Source organism: Myotis lucifugus, unplaced genomic scaffold, assembly GCF_000147115.1.
Source record: "Myotis lucifugus unplaced genomic scaffold, Myoluc2.0 scaffold_3, whole genome shotgun sequence".
NCBI lineage: Eukaryota > Metazoa > Chordata > Mammalia > Chiroptera > Vespertilionidae > Myotis > Myotis lucifugus.
In genome coordinates, this window is record NW_005871051.1 from 27,542,703 (window position 1) to 27,566,901 (window position 24,199).

The 24,199-nt window shown below is 41.8% G+C and overlaps 1 protein-coding gene across 1 annotated transcript in view; it reads left to right on the plus strand.

Annotated features, from left to right (window-relative positions):
• The window catches only part of DIS3L2 (DIS3 like 3'-5' exoribonuclease 2), a 304,622-nt gene that overhangs the window by 189,158 nt on the left and 91,265 nt on the right, over nt 1-24,199 (plus strand). The window contains 1 exon segment of the mRNA XM_014463733.2: nt 16,990-17,105. Coding sequence (XP_014319219.1) covers nt 16,990-17,105 — 116 coding nt within the window.

The following is a 24,199-nucleotide window of genomic DNA, read 5'->3' on the forward strand; positions in this document are numbered from 1 at the left end:
CCGCAACCTCCCCCATCGATCCTGCCTTGAGTGTGACAGGGGGTGGTGCCCCAACCCCCAATCGGCCCTACCCTGAGCGTGACTGAGGGTGGCATCGCAACCTCCCGATCCGCCCTGCTCTGTGCATGACAGGGGGCGGCGCCCCAACTCCCCAATCGGCCCTGCTCTGAGCCTGACCAGGGGCTGCACCTAGGGATTGGGTGTGCCCTCTGCCACCCGGGAGCAGGCCTAAGCCAGCAGGTCGTTATCTCCCGAGGGGTCCCAGACTGCGAGAGGGCACAGGCCGGGCTGGGGGACCCCCCTCCCCCGCGAGTGCACAAATTTTTGTGCACCGGGCCTCTAGTATATATATATATATAAAAGCGTTGGTCTAGTCAATCTAACCAAGCAAACTGGTGTATACCTTCAGAGTTCAAGCCTTTTTGTTTCTTACCTTGCCCTTTTTATTTCGACCCTTAAATCTGTAAGTGTGAATGGGCTTATATGCTGATATATAAGCCTACTCCACATGCTCTCCTAAAAAAGTCTGCTTTTTTGGAATTTGGTGTACCTTTCTGTCATCACAATCAAATTTTTTAGTCCATTTCATCATGCCTCTGCAATACTATGAGATCACTGAGTTATAACTTATGTTCCTGACATCTGTTCCTCCAGCTCTGTGATTGGCATATTTGAGCCTAACTCTTCCCCCTTTATCTATTATAACTGAACCAAGAGAAGCTCCCTCTACTTCCCCCAAAATACATAAGACAAATAACCAAACTCTATTGTACTTTTCATGCATGTCATAGGAAAAAACAATTTATTTACTCGAATGACAAAAATTCTGTTTGCACTTTGGCCCTGCCAAAAGGGAAATCTTAAAAAGTAGACACAATATGTCAAACATAGCTATTAGGTCTCATTTTTGTTTTTCTAGTATTAGAGTGCTATTTAATTGTCAAGCTAAGGGTATTTTGCCAAAAACCATTAATGTTTAAAAAAAAATTGGCATGTTAAGATTTAATTTTGGAACAGAATTTGAAACATGTGAACATGTACATATGCTTTTTTAATATTCAGTTTCTGCATTATTTTTAGATTTTATATTATACATATATATGTATAGTGTTCATGTTCCATGAACATTTCAAATGTCTTTTGAATAATAATAGAAATACAGTAAATAACTTCCAAACTTGGAAAGAGAGGCAAAAGGAATGCGGAAAACACATAAAAACACCTCAGTGTAAAAGAAAGAGTAACAGGAGGAAAAAAATGTATAGAAAGAAGCAGGACAAATAAAAAGCACATATTAAGGTGCCAAAAAATATAAGCACATTAAATTTAACTCTGCAGTAAAAAAACCAAAGACTGTTAAACCAGATAAATCTAGCTATATGCTTTTTTTTTTTTAATCAGACACACTTAAAACATGAAGACATGAAGGGCATCCCTTGGAACATGGCATTAAGATTAAATATAAAAATGTGAAGACACAAAGATTAAATGTAAACCAGGCCCACCTAGGTTTAGACCTGTCCCCACGCTGCCAAGGCATCACCCAGGTACCACACCTCAACACCTGCCCTAAGAGGTGCTAGAAAGAGGCCTTGGGCCTACTTCCTGCATTTCCCATCTGAGGACTTGCCCCTTCCAGGAGGTTGGGGAGGTTCATTCCCTCTAGGGAAGGATGTGCCCATGCCTTGTTTCTGCTGTCAGTGTACTGCAGTGGCAGTGGGATTGCTGCACATTAACAGAAGCTGAAGGTCATTGGTTCTACATCTAATGGGAGACATGGTCTGCTACTTCTGTTGCATCTGCACTGAGATGACTTAAAGACAGCATTGCATTACATTGTACTCTGCACCACTCCTAACCTTGCACAGTGTATTTTGCCACGTCCTGAGCTCTAGCTGAACCCTGCCTTACACCCCAGGACCTCACATAACCCTGTTGACAAGGAATAGAAAGACAGAATCATAATCCTATGCTCTTGTCAATTAGGTCATTGGGTAGGAAATAGGCTCCACAATCAGAGCCTTCAGGCACTGGGGAGTGACTTCTCCTTGGTTCATCCACTTCAGCAAGCTGGACCCTGATATGCCATGTTCCAAGGAATGCCCTTCCTGATTATTGACACTGTACTGCAACAGGCAACTTAAACTTCATTTGGAAAGTTTAATCTATTAGATGTTGGAAACATGCAATATGTAGCTTAAAAATAAGGTCTACGTGCAGCATTTAATTTAACTAAAAGAAACTATGTTTAAAATCTGTTCCTTGTGTTCTAGAAGAGAATCCTTGATAAATCTTCCATAGATTTTTGGAAAAGAAAACTTCCATGTCAGGTCAATTTTATACCTGGATCCATTTCTGGGTTTTGTCTCTGACACCTTCATGATGCCCAGTGCTTCAAATGCTAGTCCTCCTACTCTCCTCTACTTTGTGAAGTCATTTCTAATCCAGGTTTTGAAGCGCTGATTTTTTCTCTTGCAGTCTCTATGTCAGAGGGCATTCTGACCTCAGGCAAATGCAAGGCAACCCAAGTACTTCATCTGAGACAAACCTTATTTTTGTAGTATGGCCCTTGATAATGAACCTGGGAAGAGAAATGGAAAATTCTGTAGAGCCGTCAGCTCATAAGGAAGTGCATGTCTTCTTCATTCATCTGGGGCATTGGTAAGGGAACAATTTTAACTGTCCTAGTAGTATGATAATTTTTTACTGAATCGTACCTTGACTCGAAAAATCCAAGTAACTGAATAGTCATGCGAGTCCTTTGGCATGGAAGTGGGCTTCTGGGATGCTTGCCAATGAGTTCCTGTTTTGAGGACACAGAATCTAAGTGGAAAGATTAAGTGGAGAGACAGCTCCACCCCTCTAAGTCTTATTCCTATGTTCCATTTGAATCTTCTAGCCTAATTTCTGTGGGGTCTGGACTTCGGAAATTCTCTTTTTTCATGGATGTCTCAGTGCACCTTGTTAAACCAAATTTGGACTATGGCCTGTTCATCTCCTTCCAGCTCTGCTGATTGGTTCCAGTTTCCTTCCTCATTATAGCCAAGATAATCTGGCACCCACCAGTCAGGCATCCTCATGTATCTGGCACCAAGGTAAACTTGGAAGCCAGTTAAGAAGTCTCAGTGATCCAACATGCTCATTGCATGAGGAGAGGCAGTTGTGGTATACCAGAAAGAGCACTGGGGTAGGAGCAGGAGAGCTGGGTTCTTGTCTCATCTTTGCCTCTACTGCATCATGTAAGTTTGGACATGTCTGTGGTTTCTCTGAAATTGTCTTTCCTCGGCTATATGGGTGTTTGGACTAGACAGTTTCTCAAATGTCTTCCAGTTCCAAAATACTGAGTATATGAAAAGCTAAAGGAACAAAGCTCCATTTATGCCTGTTTTTGCAAAAACACAATCTAGCTTTAAAGATATTAGCAGTGACTGCCAAAAGTTGCATATGCTACTGATGCTTTTCCATAAAAGTAGATAGGATGACAACAAAATAAGAAGAGGCACAGTCTATATTTCAGAAGAAAAAATTAACCTCTCCATACCTCACATTTTCTGGTCTATAAAATGGAGATAATAACACCTAATTTAAAATTGTGGAGAAGACTAAGTGAGATAACCCTTGGCATTTAGAACTGTGCCAGACAAAAAGTAAGTGCTCAGTGAAAATTATTATTAATATAAATGTGAAAGATTAAACTGACATGGAATTTTAGTAAGGTTATGCTGAAAGGTTACTAATGGTAGGTACAGAATAGAGAATCCAGAAACAGACCTGCACATGTATGATCACCTGGTTTTCAGTAGAGATGTCACTGTAGTGTAGTGAGGGAAAGATGTTTTTATCAGTAAATGGTACTGGCTATCCATGTGGAAAGAAATGAACTTTGACTCCATTTCACACTATACATAAAAATCAGTTTCATGTGGCTCACAGATCTAAATGTGAAAAAGTAAAATAGTAACACTTCTTAAAGTGTTAACACTTCCAGAAGATAACATAGAAGAGTTAACCTCATGACCTTGGGATAGACAAAGATTTCTTAAGCTGGAGAAGAATGATAACTTAGAATTAAAAGGCAAGTCACAGATAGGAGAATATATTTGTCAACTATATCCATTAAAGGATTCCTATCGAGAATATGTAAAGAGTTGGACAGGCACTTCATAAAAGAAGATAGCCAGTGGTCAAAATTATATGAAAAGTGCTTAATATTATTAGTCCATGGCAAAATGGAAATTAAAACCACAATGAGATACTACTATGTAGTATCCTTGGCATTTAGAATCTACCAAAATAGCTATTTTTTTTGAAAGCTGACAATACCAAATATTAGTGGAGATATGGAGCAATTAGAACTCTCATACTCTAAGTAGGAGTATAAGTTGGTACAATCATTTTGGAAAATTGTTGTATGATACATAATGGAGCTGAAAAGGTTTCTATTCCATAACCCAGTGTTTGTATTTTTAGATAAAAACCCAAAAGAAACGAGTACATATGTACAAGAATGCTCATAGCAACATTATTCACAATAGCAAAAAACTAAACACAAACCAAGTATCATCAATAAAATGTTACATTGTCAGATAGTTTTACAATGGAGTACTATATAGTAATGTACAGAACAAATTCAAAACACAACATGGATGAGTAGCAAAAATATCTTGAATAAAAGAAGCCAGACACACACACACACACACACACACACACACACACACACACACACACATACAGTGTGTGAATCCATTTATGTACAGTGCAAAGATAGGTAACACTGATCTATGATTATAGGTGGCAGAGGTTAGAAAAGTGGTTATCTTTGGTAGGTATAACGACTTAAAGGAAGACAAGAGAAACTTCTGGAATTCTGGTTATGGTCTGTTTCTTGATCTGGGGTGTGTTTACTTAAGTGTATTCATGTTGTAAAAATTCACTGAGCTGTATGCTTAAGGTTTGTATACTTTTTAAATTTTGTGTCTCAATAAAAAGTTTATTCTAGAAAGTGAAGGAGCATAGAAAAAGTGGAATCAACCCAAATGTCTATCAGCTGATGAATAATAGTTAAATGTGGTATAGCTTCACGGTAGAATAGTATTCAACCATTAAAGAAGTGAAGTACTGATACATGCTACAACATGGATGGCCCTGGAAAATGTACAAGAATGAGAGAAGAGTGAGAGAAGGCACATAGTGAATGATTCAGTTTCTATGAGATGTCCAGAATAGGCACATCTATAGAGACAGACGGTAGATTAATGGTTGCCTAGGTCTGGGAAGGTTGGGAGAAATAGGAAATAGTGCCTGAAAACAGATATGGGTTTCTTTTAGGGATGTTGAAATGTTCTAAAATTGATTGTGGTGATGGTTACACAACTCTATGTATACTAAAAACCATTGAATTGTACACTTTAAATGAGTGAATGAAATCTCAATAAAGTTGCTAACTGTGGAATAATTAAAGCCCCTTAGGAAAAGGCTGCCCCATGTAGCCCTGTGGCATGATACTTAAGAATGCTGATACTGCCCTAACCGGTTTGGCTCAGTGGATAGAGCATCGGCCTGCAGACTGAAAGGTCCCAGGTTCGATTCCGGTCGAGGGCATGTACCTTGGTTGCAGGCACATCCCCAGTAGGAGGTGTGCAGGAGGCAGCTGATCGATGTTTCTCTCTCATCAGTGTTTCTAACTCTCTATCCCTCTCCCTTCCTCTCTGTAAAAAATCAATAAAATATATTACAAAAAAAAAAGAATGCTGATACTGGAGTCCAACAGTATTCTAATCCTGGCTCTACTGTTTACTACGTGTGACATCGGGTAAAACATCTATGCTCTCTGAGCCAAATGTCTTCGTCTGTAAAGTATTAATATTATTAGTATCTACCCTGCCCAGCCAGCATGGCTCAGTGGTTGAGCATCGACCTATGAACTAGGGCAGCGGTTGCCAACCTTTCGGACCTCACAGACCACTGGTTGGCAACTGCTGAACTAGGGGGTCAAGGTTTGATTCCTGGTCAGGGCACATGCCCAGGTTGCAGACTCGATCCCCAGTAGGGGGCATGTAGGAGGCAACCAATCAATGATTCTCTCTCATCACTGATGTTTCTATCTCTCTCTCCCTCTCCCTGCCTCTCTGAAATGTAAAAAAAAAAAGTACCTATCCCATAGAACTTTTGTGAAGAGGATTCATTTAATTAAGAAATATTTGGGTATCTTTTATGTGCCAGGTTGAGTCAGTGATAGCTGTTGTTATATATAGCCAGGGGGTTTTGCATCTGAAGTCTTTACTCCACTTTAGTGACAGCGATAAGTAAATTTGAGAGTATGTCCTGAAGATAAGATAACCCTGCCCTGCTATACCACATCAACATCTATTGCAAAATACAAAAGAAATGTTTATATTAGTGACTCTGAGTTATTAATATTGAATTATATTCTGCTATTAAGAAAAGGAAGTACATAATCTATAATAATAAATTATAATAAATAAATAAATATGCTAATTAGACTAGATGTCCTTCTGGGCATCCTTCCGGGACGAAGGGATTCAGGCAGCCGCCCGTGGCTGCGAGGGAGGGATCCAGGCAGCTGTGACTGCGAAGACCTACTCTTGCACAAATTTTGTGCATCAGGCCTCTAGTACATTTATGAAGGATTTTCATCTGGAAGCATTAAAACCATAAATGTTGATGATTAAGGTATTGGCATTCAGTTACCTAGAAAATTTGGCAATTCATTATACGTTATATGAAAACTGGGTTTATGAAAAAAACTGGAAAACTGAGTTATAACTGTAATTGATATATGGATAGTTCAAAAATAGAAAGTAACTTTTGATTATAGGCTTTTATTTCGGTCAATATATATTGTCCTCATAATGGAGTTCCTTCTGGTTATGTTCAAAATCATACTGCGGTCTACTTAGTTATCTTAAAATGGATATTCTGCAATGTAAATGTATAACCCTTTTAAATGTTACATTGACAGTGCTTGTAGCCTACAGGAGTTGAGAAAAAAGCAATTATAAGTTAGTCAAGTTCCTGAAACTAAGGGGCAAATCCCATAAAGTAATAGTTAAGAGATTAGTCTCAGGAGCCAGACTTTGAGGCAAGGTATCTGATCTCCCTGGGCTTCCGATTCTCATCTGTGGAAAGAGATCTCATAGCATTGGAAGGATTAAATGAATTAATACAAAATGCTCTAAAAATCAAACAGCCAATATGCTATTGTTATGGGATAGCCAATATAGTGGATTCATATTGCAAGCATACATAAATTATGGATATCATTTTTTTTGTTAACTTTTGGAAAGCCTTGGGGAATCAGAAAAGAGTTTCTTCTTCATACAAGAAGATTAATGAAACTGAGAACCTAGATCTAAAAAGAACTAATTGGGTATGGTGAAAAAGTAACAGGAACCCACAAAGGCTTCCCCAGAATGAGATAAAAGCTACTAAGAGGTTTTATCACCAGGATATAAACTTTTTAAAAGCTTTTGCCTCTCAGAATTCAAGGTGAGTATGAAAGTCGGTTTAATTTCAGCTGAAACGAAGGCTGGGATTGGACTAAGCAGTTGTTGATAATAGTTAACATTTAGTGAATCAGCATCTAAATACACACGTTTATATTTCTGTAAAACTTGTTGAAATTTTTCTCTTTTCAATTTGGCTATTATAGACTTGTAATTATGTTTTGTTAGTAGAAGGGAGCTTTTTAAAAGTAGAAAAACCTACAAGTGAGTGAAATATGCTGAAATTCAGTTTTCAAGCCCAATCTGGGAAACCAGTCTACTGGGATTGTACAAGCATTCCCTGCACCCCACAGACACGAGAAAGAACAGGGTCCTCATGCTAGCCACAAACACTGAACCTATGCAGTGACGACAAAAGACAGGCTGCCACAAACTGGAGTCACATTTCTGGCATGAAAATAGAAGGGGTATGTCCAGTTCCTGCTACTTCACTTACTGAGTTGGCTCTAACAGAACTTGCTCACAAAGGGCTTAGTTGCTGTTATCCACCAGGAAAGTTGTCAATGAGCTGCCACCCTTTCACTGCCTTCTGCCCAGGCTGGCCAGTGGGGCTTTCTCCTATGCAGTGGGGAATCACCAGGAAGCAGGAGTGGGGGAGGGGAGCAAACAGCCTTTTGTTGGTGTGTTTTTATTAAAACAAAAATGTAAAACAAAAAACCTATTTATGATAGAAAATTGAGAATCCTATGTAATAAAAGGCTAATATGCAAATTGTCCCCTCGGGAGTTCGACTGCTCGCTATGACATGCGCTGACCACCAGGGGGTGGCGCGGAATGAAGGAAGGCCCTGGCTGGCAGCTGGCAGCCGGGAGAAGGAAGGCCCCAATGGGCCCTGATTGCCTGCCAGGCCTAGGGACCCTACCTGTGCACGAATTTCATGCACCAGGCCTCTAGTTTACATATAAGCAGGAAAAAAATTTCATAATACTAGCACTCATACATTTTCAAGCCAGGTTTGCATTTTTTATTTTATACTTTTTATCATTATTGCTTTTCCAGTCTTTGAAAGCTGGCAACGTTACAAATGTATATAATGCAGAAAGAAATGGTCCCCATAACCTCAACTTCCAGAGATCATCACTGGGGACATTTTAATTCTGCTCTTCTTAAGCAGTAACCCTCCCCTGCCTCTATTGGCTTGTCTTTCTTTTAATACTTGTAACTAGTTTTACTTAACTGGATTTTTCCTTTTTAAACTTTTTTTCCTTTCATTGGCTTCAACCTCTGCAAACATTCTTATTTTCAATTTTTGGATAGAGAATTTTGAACACAAAAGTAGACAGAATGGTATAATGAAACCCCTTGTTCCCATCATCCAGCCCCGGGAACCCTGAAACCATGGCCAATCTACCCCATTCACATCTACCCCCTCTCCCAGCCCTTATTATTTGGATTTGCTAACTTTGTAACTACCTTTAAGGGTCCTTCTTGGCCCCTCTGACTTCACTCTCTTTTAGAAATGAGAAAGGATCAAATGCCCGCCTTCCTCCTCATGAGCCATACTCAGCTCTCTGTTCCAGGCCTGACAGCGTGACCGGGGCTTTCCTTGCTCACTGTGAAATGCCTGGAAACTCCCAGACACAAGGTGTGCCAGCTGCACATGTGCAGCGCCTCGTCCTCTTTCCTGTTAATGAAGGAGGCCATTGCTCAAATCACTTGGAAAGGGAAATGTGGAACTTACTACCTGGGTGTTCCTCTTCATGCTGTTCATATAAATTTAAACTTAGATTCCTGAGAATTAGATTGAACATGACAAAAATTTATGTGTGGATAGTTTGAGTACTTGCAGATTGATAGAGCCCTTTATAATAATGAAGGGAAAAGGTTCTCTAAGCTGTTTAGTTCCAGAAGGTGAGCTCACCAGTTATGGAGTTTGCAACTAAAGGTCCTCATCAATCCTTTGTGGATGGCATAGAAAAATTTTGAAAGGCAATCTGCAGACTCTTCACATCCTGGCTTTCAGAAGAACCTGAGGAGTCATCTTGTATAGCCCCTTTCTCATACATGGATACCTTGCATTGCATTTAGATTTATTTGTCCCAGAAATTTTTCTCTTTTGACTTCTTTTAAGTTTACGAAATATCCTCAAACCATCACCACGTCATGGCTAGGGAGTACTGCCATGGCTTGCTGTATCAGTGGTCAACTTTTGTGTTTGATTGCATAACCAAATACCACACAATTAGAAGACGTCAGAGTTTGAGTTGTCCCTCTTACCCAGCAACTCAATCAGTGTTTTCACCAAAGTCAGGGAATTTGCTTTCCCCAACTAAAAGATGGAGTTTGTTGTGTGGCCACAAGGTGATCTAAGCCAAGTTATTTCTCAGCTATGGAGTCTGTCTCTAAAATTCAGTGGGACCAAACTAAGGCTAGGGCCTGCATCCTGGCTGGCTGTGCTGCCAAAAGTGAGGCCCACCACAGCTGGGGACATCTGGACAGCAGAAAGTCCCATTCTCTCAGGTCTCTACATTGGATTACCCTTTCTGAGCTCCCAGAGTACTGTTTTCTATCTCTCTAAGGCTCATGTTGCTGAGAAGACTGGCCACATGGTCAAGAGGGTGATCCAAGCAAGATCATCATGTTCCCGTCGTGTTGGCTGGATGGAAACCTGTCTACAGGATGGGAAATCCCACTTTCATCGTATCTTTTAGTGTGTCTTTTAGGTTTTGCTTCTTTTCATCATCTACCTTTGTTCACCAAATGTATTAATTTACTGAAGGATCGATTTAATTTTTTTGCCTGTTAGCACCATTCCCAAGAGATTGTGGTCTTCTTCAGGCTCATTGTTTTCAGTTCAGTATGGCCTTAGAACCATGGTGGCAGGGTGACTTTCTTATTACAGGTGGGAAATACATTAGTAGAATCATGGTGTGCAGAGTGAAGGAGGTGACAGCATGAGAAGTGAATATGGCATCTTCAATTAATGTTGCTTTGCTGCTTAAAACTCACCAGTGGTTTCCCATTGCACTTGAAATAAAATCTACATGCTTCTTCCTGCCCCACAGGACATCTCCCATTGTGGCCCCATCTACCTCAGTAGCCTCCTGGCTTCCAATTCTCCCTTATTTCCAGTCTTCTATTTCTTATGTATACCATGCTTGCTCCCATCTTTTACCCTTTGCTCTGGTTATTCTCCTGCCTGCGATGCTCTCCCTCACGCCATTATGTGACGTGGTCCTTTTTAGACATATGTCTCAATTTATTTACTTAAAGAAACCTCCCTAACTAAATCTGAGATGGACCTAGACATTTTTATCACCTCACCCTAATTTTATTTACTTTAAAGTCCTTTTTACTATGTTAAGTAATCTTATCACTTATTTGCTTACTGTCCTCTCTCCCCCACTATAATGTGAGCTCCACAAGGGAAGGGATCTTGTCAATCTTGTTGACTTGTATGTACCCAGAGCCTAGAAAAGTACCTGCCACATAGTAGGAGCTTACTAAGTATTTGTTGTGGCTAATTGAATGAATGAAGATGGTCATTAGAAACACGTTTGAAGTAGATGGTGAGGATTATGAGGTGACTCAGAGCTAGCCATGTGGGTATTTAGCCTGAAGGAGAGAAGATCTAGGGAGCCTTGTGCTACTTAATATTCAAAGCTGGTGCTATCCCAAAAGCAGAGCTCAGCCCTACTGGAAGAGGTCTGCCCTGTCACTGTTTCTCTTAGCCAGGTTGCTGTCCTCTGAGGAGATGGCCTTGTTCTGGGGAGCCCAATGAGGTAGAACTGCACCAATAAGTGGAAATTTAGGGAGATGTATTTTGTCTTCAAAGGGGGGAATTTTTAAAAAATAATTCTTTATTGTTGAAAGTATAATATATGTCCCCTTTTTTCCAAAGGAGGAGCTTTTTTCTTGTTGTTATCTGAGGAAGAAGTAGACTGTGCTGGGAAGTAGTGATTTCTAAGTTGCCTGAGGCATGCAAGAATAGGTTGGACACCCTGTGGGAGGACCAGGTGTGGGGACTGCAGGCTTATACCATAGGTAGTGGAGATTTGTGTTTTGGAAAGAGTACAGTGTGGAGAATGGGTTTGAGAAATGGCAGGAAGATCCACAAGGAGGTTGTTAGATTTTCCTTCAGAGAAACGCTGGTGGCCCTGGCCAAGATGGGGATGGTGGGCAGAGGAGAGGCGGGCAGTCTGGAGAGGCATTGGGAGGTAGATTTCAGAGTACTTGGTGGATGCAGGTGGAGGCAGGCCCAGGTTTCCTCTAGGTTTGGGCAGTGCTGCTTTAGTGGAGGTGATTCCACTTCCTGGGTGGAGAATAGGAAAAGAAAAGGTTGCGCTGGGGGTGTAAGTGTGAGGTACCTGTAAAACAGCTAAGTGGCAGTTCCTAGTAGACCCTTGTACATGTCATTCTGGAACTGGTGGCACAGAATGAGGAGACGGAAGCACAGAGATGATGCTTGAACTCATAGAAGTGGATAAGACAGTCCAGGAAGAGAGAGCAGAATGGGAAAAGAAGGTGGCCCAGGCAGAGCTTAGAGGCATATGTACATGGAAGGGATAGGAGAGGAAGAGGAACCTGAGAAGGAGCAGCCACAGTGTTGGACACCCAGAGTGGGGCCCGTAGCCAACGGAAGTGGGTCTCAGCAAGGGAGAAATCACCACAGCCTCAGATGCCCTAGAAGATCAGGCCAAGTCAGGCCTAAAAAGGTTTGAATTTAGTGACACAAAGGCCATTAGTGACCTGGAAAATTGCAATTATTTTTGCTAGTGAAATACACTTAATAGCATTGTTCCCCTACACTCTGGATTAAAAGGAGTGTCCTACTGGGTCAAGAAGAGCCTCTGTCACCACAGTCCAATCTTAGCAGTGGGTAAAGGTGAGATCAAGTGACCCAGGTCTGAAAGGCCCTGGTCTCACCCTTGGCAAGGCAGGGGAAGCATGATATTCCCACCTGTAATAAGACAGTCACCCTGCCACCAGCTAAAGATGACTGTAAGCTAGAAGTTTAGAAAGGGATTGTTGGATCTCAAGGGCTTTAGTTAAGTAGAACTAGAGTTGACAGCTTAGTAGTTACTCTAGAATCAGGCCCTGCTATAAGTGGCCAAGGAGATTGGCAGTGGGAACCAAAAAAGCATCTGCAGGGTCAGAGATGTGACTGTGTACAAGGCTGAGAAAATTCCTGACAGAACTTATTAATCCATAGCAAGAATGTGGCTTCTATGGAATCAGAAGACGTAGAGAGGCATTTCTAGCTGTGGTCCACTGAGACGAAAAATTGGGTTGTATCATGTCCTAAAGTTATGGTGACATTAGCGGGGGTGAGGGGTGGTAATAAAAGGAGGAAAGGCTCTAAATTTGAATCCAGCTTTATTACTTACCAGCCAGGTAAACCTGGACAAGTGACTTGGAACCTCTCTGAGCCTCAGATGATCCATCTGTGAAATATGGTGTACATGGCTATTGCCAAAGCTACATTAATGTGTGTGGAGACCCTGGCACAAAGGAGACATTAAACAAATGGCCACTGCCGCTGTCCTTGTTATCATTTTTGTGATCATCAATGTCAACATTGCATTTATGTTGTTATAAATTATAAAACACTAGACATGTTCTCATTGAAGTAAAAACAGATTTCAGCTCAACTTGCTCCCATGCAGTAAGGTTTTGTAACTGTCCTCTTTCATAGCATTAGTAACATTATATTGTCACCACATTGGTATATCTGCCAACCACCTTAGGCTGTGAGCTCCTCTAATGGAGGGCTTACCTCTTACAGAGGTCCAGTGCTGAAATAAACTAGGGCTCTATTTCTGAGTGTCATGCATCTGTGTAAGGAAGTGGTTTCTCATGACCAAAGCTCTTCAGAAAGGGAGCAGTGGCTTCAAAATGTGAGCTCCACCCGCTTGAGACTGTGTCAGGGGCCACCTGGCAGGCACACGGGGGGAACAGCTGAATGGCTGAAAGACTGGTGTAGAAGATGGTTCTTAAGCCCCTGCTTTAGGTTTTGTTAGTGTTTTAATTAGATGAAGCAGTTATGATATCTTCTCAGGTTCATTCAGAGGAGCATTTGTATTCACTTAAGTCTATGGGCCCTGTGCAGAGTTTGCCAGGCATGGCTGGCCTGGGGACTCTTCCTCCCTCTCCTTCCACAGCTCTTCAGAATTCACAGTACTCACCTTAGCCCCAGGAGATGAAAATGTTTTAATGTAAAGAAAAAAATTTAAAGAATACTTTTATATGGAAGACGGTATTTTTTAAAACATCAAATTTGGCCTAAATGTTTTGGCAGCATATATTATATAATCTTTTGGATTTATATTTTCTCTTTCATAGAATAAAAACTACAGTACAACTACCTCAAGAGTTCTGCAAGTTCACATTATGTAAATATATGTAATAAAATATTTACTTATGGTTTCCATTAAAAATGTCCAAAGGAGAGAATACAAGAGCTTCTCTTTACTGGTTTTAGAGGCTCTCCTGGGAATTCTGAGTGAAATTTAAGCCTCTCAAATATGTTTTGATTGGCCTCCTTCATATTTTATCTCCTGTAATGAACTCTTTGTCAGTTTGTCAATTTTGACTAAGGACAGAAAGTTCATGTGTAGTAACAACACACAGACTGAATTTAAGATTATGGTTTATATCATGATGTAATAATCCTCTCTCTTTTCCTTTAGTCAATATTTACCTGTTAGGCCAATATATTATAATTCTCACTTCAAAAGAAGACACTTTGTTTTACCTTCTTCAAGTGTTGGTTTTAGATACTTGTAATATCAAAATTGGAAGTTGAGCCGTCTGAGACTCTTGGCCACATTCTCTTGGGGTTGAGTTTCTCGATCATCGCGGGGCAGGTTTCACTGTTCCCCATGACCCAGCAACACAGCTGCATGGCTCTCAGAATGAGGCAGCTGAACTTTGAGCCACACTGGTTTCTCTCAGCTTTCCAGACAGTCCTTTCTCCTCTGTGGGAAATTGGTCTGTTATCCCATAGCAGCCAGGATCTCTTAGGTGGACTTAGGTTTTTTCTAATGTGTTAATGTTAAAGGACTGGGCAGGAAAACCCAGTGAATGTCCAGTAGGAGGGTGGTCTCTGAGTGAAGAATGCTTTTCCTCCCCTGAACCCCTTAACTACCACATGTTTAAATGTTTTTCCATTTTAAAAACTGAGGGAAGAATCATCCCCCAGTGAAGAAGGAATAGGAGGACAATAAATAGCTATAAGATTTTCAGATAAATGTGTGAGACCTTATCCAGGTAACAGAGAAGCAAGTTTGTGATATGTTAGCAAACTCTTCTAAGTCAACTTGGGTATCAATCAGGATTCTTTCTTTTTGGGGGGCTTATAAACAACAAACATTTATTTCTTACAGTTCTGGAGGCTGGGAAGTCCAAGATCCAAGTGCCAACACATTTAGTGTCTATGAGAGTCTGCTTCCTAGTTCATAGATAGTGGTCTTCTCACTGTGACCTCACACGGTGGAGGACTCAAGGCAGGATTATGTCAGTGAGGTCACCATGACCGAATTATTCATGAATTGCCAAGTCCACAGGTAGTCTAGTTGCTAGTTCAACTGGATCCTGGAGTTCAAATGAGGTCATCATGATTTCTCCCTTTACTTCTTAGACCTCTTATTTACTATATTGGCATGATTATGTGACAAAGAAATTTCCTTGGCAACTCTGGATTTAACAATGGACCTTACTGTCTCTGGATTCTGAGAGAGACACTTTTTCCTGAAGTCCAAATTCAGTCCCTGAAAACAGACTCAGAATAGATCTACTTGAGTCATATACCTATGCCTAAACCAGTAACTGTGAACAGGGATGAGGTATAATAGAATTACATCAAGTATATATTTAAATTTAAACATTCACTTTTGTGCTCATATCACTTCTGTCTGCACACTTCTACACATTTATTTTACATGTGTGCTCTTTTTCATATTCTGTTCATTTTGTGCATTTTCATATATATATATGGAAATGTGTTTGTATGTGTAATTACATATACTACATTTGATAGATGATTTATAGGATTTTCAAGAGTAAATCTTAAATGCATAACCTCACTGGTCCCCAGCCCAGCTTTAGATGAAATTCCATTCGCCTGAATCATCTGACCATCTCTGGTGGAACTGATAGGGAAGGCAGTGCCTGTTGAAAAACAGCTCCACCAGTAAGGGAAAGGGCAGTTCTAAAAGGAAAACAAGTAGGGTCTTTTGCCAAAAGGGAAAAAGCAACTGGCAAACCAATTATTGATTTATTCACTCAACAGGTATTGCTGAGTGCCTACTGTGTGTCAGGCATTCTTCTAGGCACTGAGCCTACAAAAGTGAACTTTACACCAAATGCCCTTCCTTTCCGGAGCTTACACTGTAGGGAGAGCGACAGACATTGGAGTAACCCAGTGCAGATATGCTGTGATATCTGGTAGAGATGAGACCTCTGAAGAACGGTCATGGCAAGCATCTTCAGTTATGGGTTGGGTGTTTTAACAGTGCAGCTGGAGGAAACAGGGCAGAGAATCTCTTCTTGTTCTGGGATACTCTTCAGTTAGCCCTTATAAGGTAAGAAGGATCTTGATAGGCAAGTCCTGTTGAGTTATCTCAAGTGTAAAAAAAGCACAAGCCAGGCCAGCATCTGAGTGGGATGGAGTAAGACACGTTCTGGGAATGGGAAGAAATTTGCCATGACAGCTGCGTATAGAGCGTGTGGAGGTTAAGGTCATAAGGCTGGTGTGGTAGATTGGGTGAGACCATGCAAGAACAAGAGTAGCAGGCTAGGGAGTGGCATCACCAGATCCATGGTTATGAAGATGACTAGAAACAGTATGGAAGGTTGGGTAAGAGGCTGCCTGCATCAAGGGAGGAAGGCCACCTGTGGGACTGAAAGCAGGCTCTTGTCAGATGGACAGGACGGCAGAGCTTTCAGAGATAGAGTCTGCAGGATTTGGGGACCAACTTGCTTCTACTGACCTAAAGGACTTGTTCATCATCTAAAATGAGTCTTCCTTTGCCATTCTACTGATGTTTTGTCAAAGACAAGAAGCCTTTAGAAATGGGAAACACACCCAGCTGTCATGGCTCAGTGGTTGAGTATTTAACTATGAACCAGTAGGTCACAGTTCAGTTCCTGGTCAGAGCATATGCCTGGGTTGCGGACTTGATTCCCAATGTGGGACATGCAGGAGGCAGCTGATCAATGATTCTCTCTCATCATTGATGTTTCCATCTCTCTCTCCATCTCCTTTCCTCTCTGAAATCAGTAAAAATATTTTTTTTAAAAGAGAGAAGTGGGAAACATATTGTGAAAATGGTTAATGTTTGTTCAGGATAAAAATCTCATCGAGTAACAACAGTGAAGTTATGGGAGTAGGTGGAGTGCCCATTGACACTGGAAAGGGCCCCCAGTGGCCTCTGAGAGTGACATGCGTTCTTGGGAAGAGTTTCCGGGAGGGATTGCTGTTGCCTTCCAGACCAGGCTGATGGACCTTCTTGTGCCTTTACAGGCAACACCTATGAAGTGGGAGTTCACATCGCCGACGTCAGTTACTTTGTCCCTGAGGGCTCCGAATTGGATCAAGTGGCTGCTCAGAGAGCTACGAGTGTCTACTTGGTTCAGAAGGTAAAAATCAGTCTCTAGTTTCTTGGATTGAAAAATGTGCTTCTTCCCTTCTTTTAATTTTTTTTTTTATTTCTCTTTAAACAAAAAATTCCTGAGGAACAGCAACCTTGTCTGAACATCTTTTCTCACATCTAATAAGGTTTTTTTTTTAAAAAAAAGTTTTCCCTGGAAAAATACTTGTCCTCTATTATTGCATGTTTTCCTGTTAGGCCCTTATATATTCAAGAGGAACGAAATTAAAGAGATAGGAAGGCAAAACACAGATATTCATCCAGCCTTCATACAGGCCCTGCCACGTAAGTAATGCAGATAAGTAGTCAGCTTCAGCAAGAAATGAGGAAAAATAACTGCTTGCAAACTATCATTCCAAACAAAGCAGGGCTCAGCAAACTCAGCCACAGCAGCCACCATTTTTATAAACTTTTATTGTAACACAGTCACACCCATTCACTTATGTAATATCTATTAAATGGTCATACTATAGAAGAATGGAATGAAAGTTTACTACTAGTCTTTTAAGAAAAAGTTTTTTGTATTTTTTAAATAGATTTTAAAATTGATTTTTAGAGAGAGAGGAAGGCACCCTACTGGGATTGAGCCTGCAACCTGGGCATGTGCCTTGACTGGGATTTAAACTGGCAACCTTTTGTTGCACTGGACTCAACCAACTGAGCCACACCTCCCAGGGTGTTTTGACTCCTGTTCTAAAGGGTGGAGCTCATCTGCTCCTGCCCTGCCCTTTACAAGATACCCTGGATTCTCAGAGATGGAAAAGCAAAGGGAGCCAAGGATATACCATCTGCCTAGTCTTGATTCTGCCATTCCTGATGAGGCACTGAGTCTATAGGCCTCCTTTAACAAGTATTCAAATGGGCACCAGTGTCTTCCCGGCACTGCTCTTGGCCCTGGGGGCGGTGATGAATAAAAGACCATATGTGAGTTATTTCTACCCCCTTACTGAAGCTCATGAATTCTTCCAGGTTCTTTTCTCCTCCATTCATCTGCTTATTTGGTTATATCACGACTTTCACTTCCTTAGCTTCCTTAAATCCTATGGTCCAGTTTTAGATTGGTACCTATACTAGCTTGAACTTTCCCTCCTCCCATGCCCTCAGGACATGACTTCTGGTGTTTTCTCTTTGAATACACTAAGGTGAGAGGTATATTCCCACCATCCACCCACTCACATGAATATGGGAGTTGGGAACCTTTTACCTAGGGAGAGGATACAACAGCCCAGTCTCCCTCCACTGCCTAATCTGATTTTCAGCTCCCATTGCCAGCACACCTGTGTGCCTACACAGCTGGCAAAAGGAAAAGCCAGGCTATAAGCACTGCCCTCAAAAGCAGCATGTCTTGATAGGCCACTGTGGTTCTGGCTACCACCCCTCTAACTTCTGGGGAAATTCACTGTGCTGCCTACCCCAGATAGAAGCATTTAGATGGATAACTATAGGTTTGAGAAAACCACCTACATAGGGGTTCTGAAGAGGCCCTTGAAAGCCCTGATCTTTATGAACATCTTGGCACAAGCATTAAGACATGTCTGTAGGACAGCATTTCCCTTCTCTTAGTTATTGCTGACCTCTCTCTTTATTATCACCCCTTTAAAACTAGGGCTTGAAAAATGTGTATTCCTGGCCACCTGAGCCTCCATTTCCTGCTGTTCCCCAAAATGGGTTGGCCCTTTTATGGACATGCTGTCTAGACCCAGGCAGAGCAGGCCACCAGAGATCCATGTGCTGCTAATCCTAGAGATGTCACACCCCTAGGGTCCTAGGAATCAGACCACCTGCTCTTGTTATGCCTGGTCCCTGGCCATAGGGAAGGATGAGTATCATCCTGACAATGCTAACTGTGGTAGTGCATCTTTTTAGAAGCCAGTGTTCTCCTGGGTTCTGAAAATTGTCCCTGACTACTTCATGTCCATGCTCATAGATGGCCCCATCACACTATTGCCAAGGATATACCATCTGTGCCCATATCACAAATGTATAATTACCCTGGAACCCAAGGCTTGTAAGACTACCCAGCTATTATAGTATATAGTCAGCCCTCTGTATCCACTGATTTTGTATCCCTGGATCCAACCAACTACATATTTAAAACATTCGGGGGGAAAAACAGTTATGTTATTGCTGACATGTACTGTGTAGTTAGCCCTGTGATGGTTACGTCTGTACTAAACATGTACAGACTTTTTTTCTTGTTATTCCCCAAACAATACAGTATAACAACTATTTACATAGCATTTACATTGTATTAGGGATTATAAGTAATCTAGAGATGAGTTAAAGGTTGTGCATGGGTTCTATGCAAATGCTACATACAACATTTTATATAAGAGACTTGAGCATTTTTGGATTTTGGTATCTGTGGGAATTGTCCTGAAACCCGTCCCCCATGGATTCTGAGGGATGACTGCACTTCCTTTCAAGTCTGAAACCAAGGCTTCCTACAAATAGAGACGTCAACTGTGTCAAGGGTTTCTCAGCCTCTCTGTCTTTGCTGTGGAGCCCACTTCTGCCAGGACTTCTGTTGCTTCAATACAGCCATCATGGAAAGTTCCCATGATTCCCACAGACCCAAGACTTAATGTAGCTCTGCTCTGGTGTACAGAATTGGGTCATCCCCACCTCAGCCTTAGTGGGCATCATCTGTGACATGTGGAAGATGGACTTTCAAACATACCTCTGCCACGTCCAATAAACCTAATGTCATTTGACCTTTGAGTGCCCCAGCCGCATGCTAGCAATGCATGGACTACATTTACTATAGCCTCAGGTTGGAGATGTCTCATCCACATCCCCTGTCCGAAAATGCAGGACCTCTTAGGGAAGGGAGATGAGACTTCAAAATCACTTTTATCTACAAAACTATAATGTTATGATGGAAAGATAAATAAAAGTAGCAATCTCTGTACAGACCACATGAAAGTGCATAAAAGAAATGTTCTCCCCACATAGAAAAGCTTAACTGTGATCTTCAAATTCAAATATTTAGGAATTTTTGTCACAATGTGAGGTTCTTCTAAGCAGGTGTCTTTCTCTTATCTAACTGCTGCATTCTCTTTTTGTAACCAGGAATTTTGTTTCAAAATTAGAAAATGATGAAACAAAATTGGGTTAAATAACTAAGCATGTTTTCTGTTCTCTTTGATTTCCTGATTGTCACAGTTCTAGAATTTATTGTTGGGACTCTGCTCCTAAGCTCTGAAAGCAGGAGCTGGGTGGAGGAAGGGCCATCGTGCCTCTGAATGGCTGCGGGCTCCTGCCGCCTGCCGGCACTGCCCCAGCTTGGCAGGAGCGAGTGGCGCCGGCCTACAACCTTGGACAGCAGCAGCTGTGCCTCCGGATTCCTTGGAACCACAACTCTGACCTTTCTTCCTACTCGTTTTTGTTTCTTAAAGGACTGTGTCCAGGAACTCTTCTGCTGTTTTCACTTTACTTTGCCTATAAAGGTCTTCTTAAAAGCTGGATGAGCTGTGTTCCTCCTCCTCAGATCCTCTGCTCTCTCACTTGGCAGAATCATTGTCCCAACTCCATCAGATGGGGGAGGGAATATGTGTGGTGGGGGCAGGGGTGCCGGTTATTTTCCCACCTGGAAGGAACGTGGCACTAATTGTGTTCATTCAGTGCTACTGACCTGTGAGTGACTGATGTCAGATTGCAATCTAAGCTTGATGGGGCATGCAGGGCAGCAGATCTGGGTCCAAATACTGTCCTACTGCCTTCTAAATGAAATTCTTTTTGTTGGGACGTTATTCACAGAAATAAGTATTTGGTTATTCTTGTTAACACTAGGGTTTACTCAGGAGGAAAGATAAATTTAAATATCGTCCATTTAAATCCCTTGAAAAAAACACTTTTTTTTCTTTTTTAACAAAAGATATAACACCTTTTTTTAAAAAAAAAACAAAAGATATCTGTTAGGCTAGGGACTATTTGCCCTAACTTGGGCCTGTCCTTCTCAGAAGGACATGCCATCTACCCAGTTAATGTTTCCCACTGTCTTCTCTGAGAGAGAAATATAATGTAATTGTAAAACTTAAGGTAATTCTTTTAAATAAGTGAATTGAGTTTTAAAAGTAAAAGAAACCTAAACAGTTGAAACCTAAACCAAAAATTTCTGCCTATTGGCCCAAGCACTTGTGTTATTTTAGGTGTGAAACAGCTCAAATGAAAGTTCGCCCATAAATCTCTACGATATTTTATTGGTACTGCTTTATAATAGAGATCAAAGATTGGGATTGGAAGCCTGTCTTAATGTGGAGTCCAAAGAGTTTTAAGATGTTCCTTTCTGACCCCAGCAGGTTGTCAGAATGTTGATGTTTTGTTAATGTCAAACTGTGCAACACAGAGTTGATCAAATTCGAAATTCAAGGAAGTGTTGATGTGAAAAAGAAAATTCTTTAAACAGAGATGTTGGTTGGCAAGTGAATTATCTCTGTCTTTTAAGTTGCTTATGTGTGCGAGTTGGGAGCTAGCTGAGTGCACCTCATTGTTAAAACCTCGAAGTCCTCAGGAGAAAATTCACCACGTTCTCAGGCTCAGACAGCCAGTGGGCACTGAAGGTGTGAGGGAAGTTTGGGAGCCAGCAGTGGCCTGAGCTGAGGGGGACAGAAGAGCCCTCTACAGCCCCTCCCAGTTCTGGGCAACCCAGTTGTTGACAGCTGGCTTCCTTCAGCTATTGTAGCCCCTTGTCACTGCTTGTCACCTCCTGTTCCTCTTTGCCTAGCTGATTGATTCTTCTCCTCTGTGGCCCTTTCTGTTGGTCACAGGGCTGTCCTGGCTAACCCGTTGCTGAACTTGGCCAGCCTACCGCTGTGGCTTTCGCAGATGTTTCTGCTCTCTGAGGCTAATATAAGATTTTATAGTCTTGTTGGTACCCCCACCCAGCTGCCTTGGGCAGTGGTGTATTTACCTAAATGATCAATTTCTCTCAGCTCTCTTAAGCTCTAGTCCAGAATGCTTAGAAAGTCGGTATCCTATCTTCACTGTCCCTTTTTATCCATGACCAGCTTTTAAGCTCTGCCCTGACCCAACTTTGATCCTGACTTTGAAACATGCTTAAGAAGATTTAGCACCCTTTAATCCCCTTTCCTTTCCTGCTGCCTGAGGTGCTACTAGTCTTCATCCAGTTAGCATTTATCAAGTTCCAGTGTGTGCCAGGTGCCAGGCTTATGAAAATGGCAGAGATGCTTATCTTACCCTGGGAAGTCCTAGGAGGGAAGCATGTAACAAACAGTTACAATGCACTGGGCTACCTGTACTCCCAAGGTGAGGAAGTACTATAGAGAAGAGAGGTTTTATTTGCCCTGGTTGGTGGTAAGAGAGGAGCTTCCATAACAGCCAAGAAGGTATTATAAAGCTATTGATTTTTTGAGCAGTGCTTCAAATTATGAGGAGAAAATTTCTAGGTAGACAAAAGTGTATGGAGAGGGCATTCTAGGCCGAGGCTAGGAAAAGCATGGAACTTTTCAGGGAACAGTATGTAGTTTAGAATTGCTGGGGTGTATGTTGCAGGGGGTGCCAAGAGATGAAGCTACAGAGAGGCCTGGAATGGTGGGCTAAAGAGCTTGGGCTTCATTTTGAGGGCAAGCAGGGAAGTGACATGATCTTTTTTTATTAAGATAGGCAATCCCCTTAGCAACCGTGTGGTTGAAGAACAGTGAGGCTACAGTTATCAGTACCAGATCCCTTTCCCTCAGTTGTAACCCCTGGAGGCTTTGAGTGACCCTCCACAGAATCATAGAGTCTACTGATGTGCTGGCATCCAGCTGGAGCCCAGGAAAAGTAGAGCAATAGATGTCTGCAGCCTGTGGCTAAAATGGACATCCTGAGCACGGAGTGTTTCACATTTGCCTCCAAATTGCCTCCCCTCCAAATCTAGCAGTCCATCTCACACAACTAAGAGTGGGGTGAGGCAGATGGGAAAGCTCAGCTTCCACTGTGACTTTGCTGTCTCCTTAGAGGAGGGATCCCGGTGTTGTACCCATTGCTCCTGGAGAGCCCTGGGCCACACGTGACCTGGGCCATGACCAGGCTTGATCGCAGACTTCTCAGAGCCCTCCTTTATTAACAGGATGAATAAAAAAATCAAATTACTGAATTTAGCTCATCAACTGTCGGGGAAGGTAAAAGCAATGTACCCTAATAGAAGTGGGATTGCAGATTATCATTGGGTGGAGTTTATTAAGAAGATGTAGAAATCTGGAGACTAATAAAGAAATCTCATCTAGAAAAATTTCCACTCCAGAACTCTGCTGCTCGGTTAGGAGACTATTGGAAAATATCCCAAGAGAGACAAAGGTGTCAACACTTTACCAGTGGAGATGGAGAGGGAAAGACTCATTTGAGAGAGATTTAGAAGGCAAGACCTACCAGACCTGAATACTGGTGGGATGTAGCGGGAAGAGGAGAGTGGAGGAATCACGAGGTAATACCTAGTTGTGGGGTGTGTGTGTGTGTGTTTTGTTTGCTTGCTTATTTAACTGGGATAAGGTGCTGCTCTAAACTGAGAAAGAAAATATAAACACAGGAACAGGTGAAGGGATGAAAATGCTGACCTTTGTCTTCTACATGTAAAGTTGAAGTGGGCATGGAATGTCCAAATCAGGGTGTGCAAAGGGCAGTGTAATAGAGGGGTCTGGAGCTACCAGGAGAAGAAAGGCAGGGCTAGAGATGGGGATATAGGTGGGACTCATGTATCAGTGGTCATGCACACCCAGGGGTAAAGGGTCTCCTTGGGGAGAATGTGCAGAGAGAGGATGGAAAGCAAAGCCCAGAGAGAGAGAGAGGAGCACCAGGGTTGAGGGAGCCTGGGAAGGAGAAGAGACCCATAAAGACCAATACAGAGGAGCGTCTGAGTGTCCACTAGTTCTGTGTTTCAAAATATACATAGACCTATAATATGTAATATTTTACCTGACATATAGTTGTTTATGTGTGCACTGAAAAAAGACAAAAGTTCTGTACCAACGTGTTACCATTGTTTATTCTCTAAAGCATGGGGCCTCAGAATTTTTGTGTTCTCATGTTTTGGTTTGTTGTCACCTAAAATTTCTACAGTGAACATATAATTTTTGCAATTTT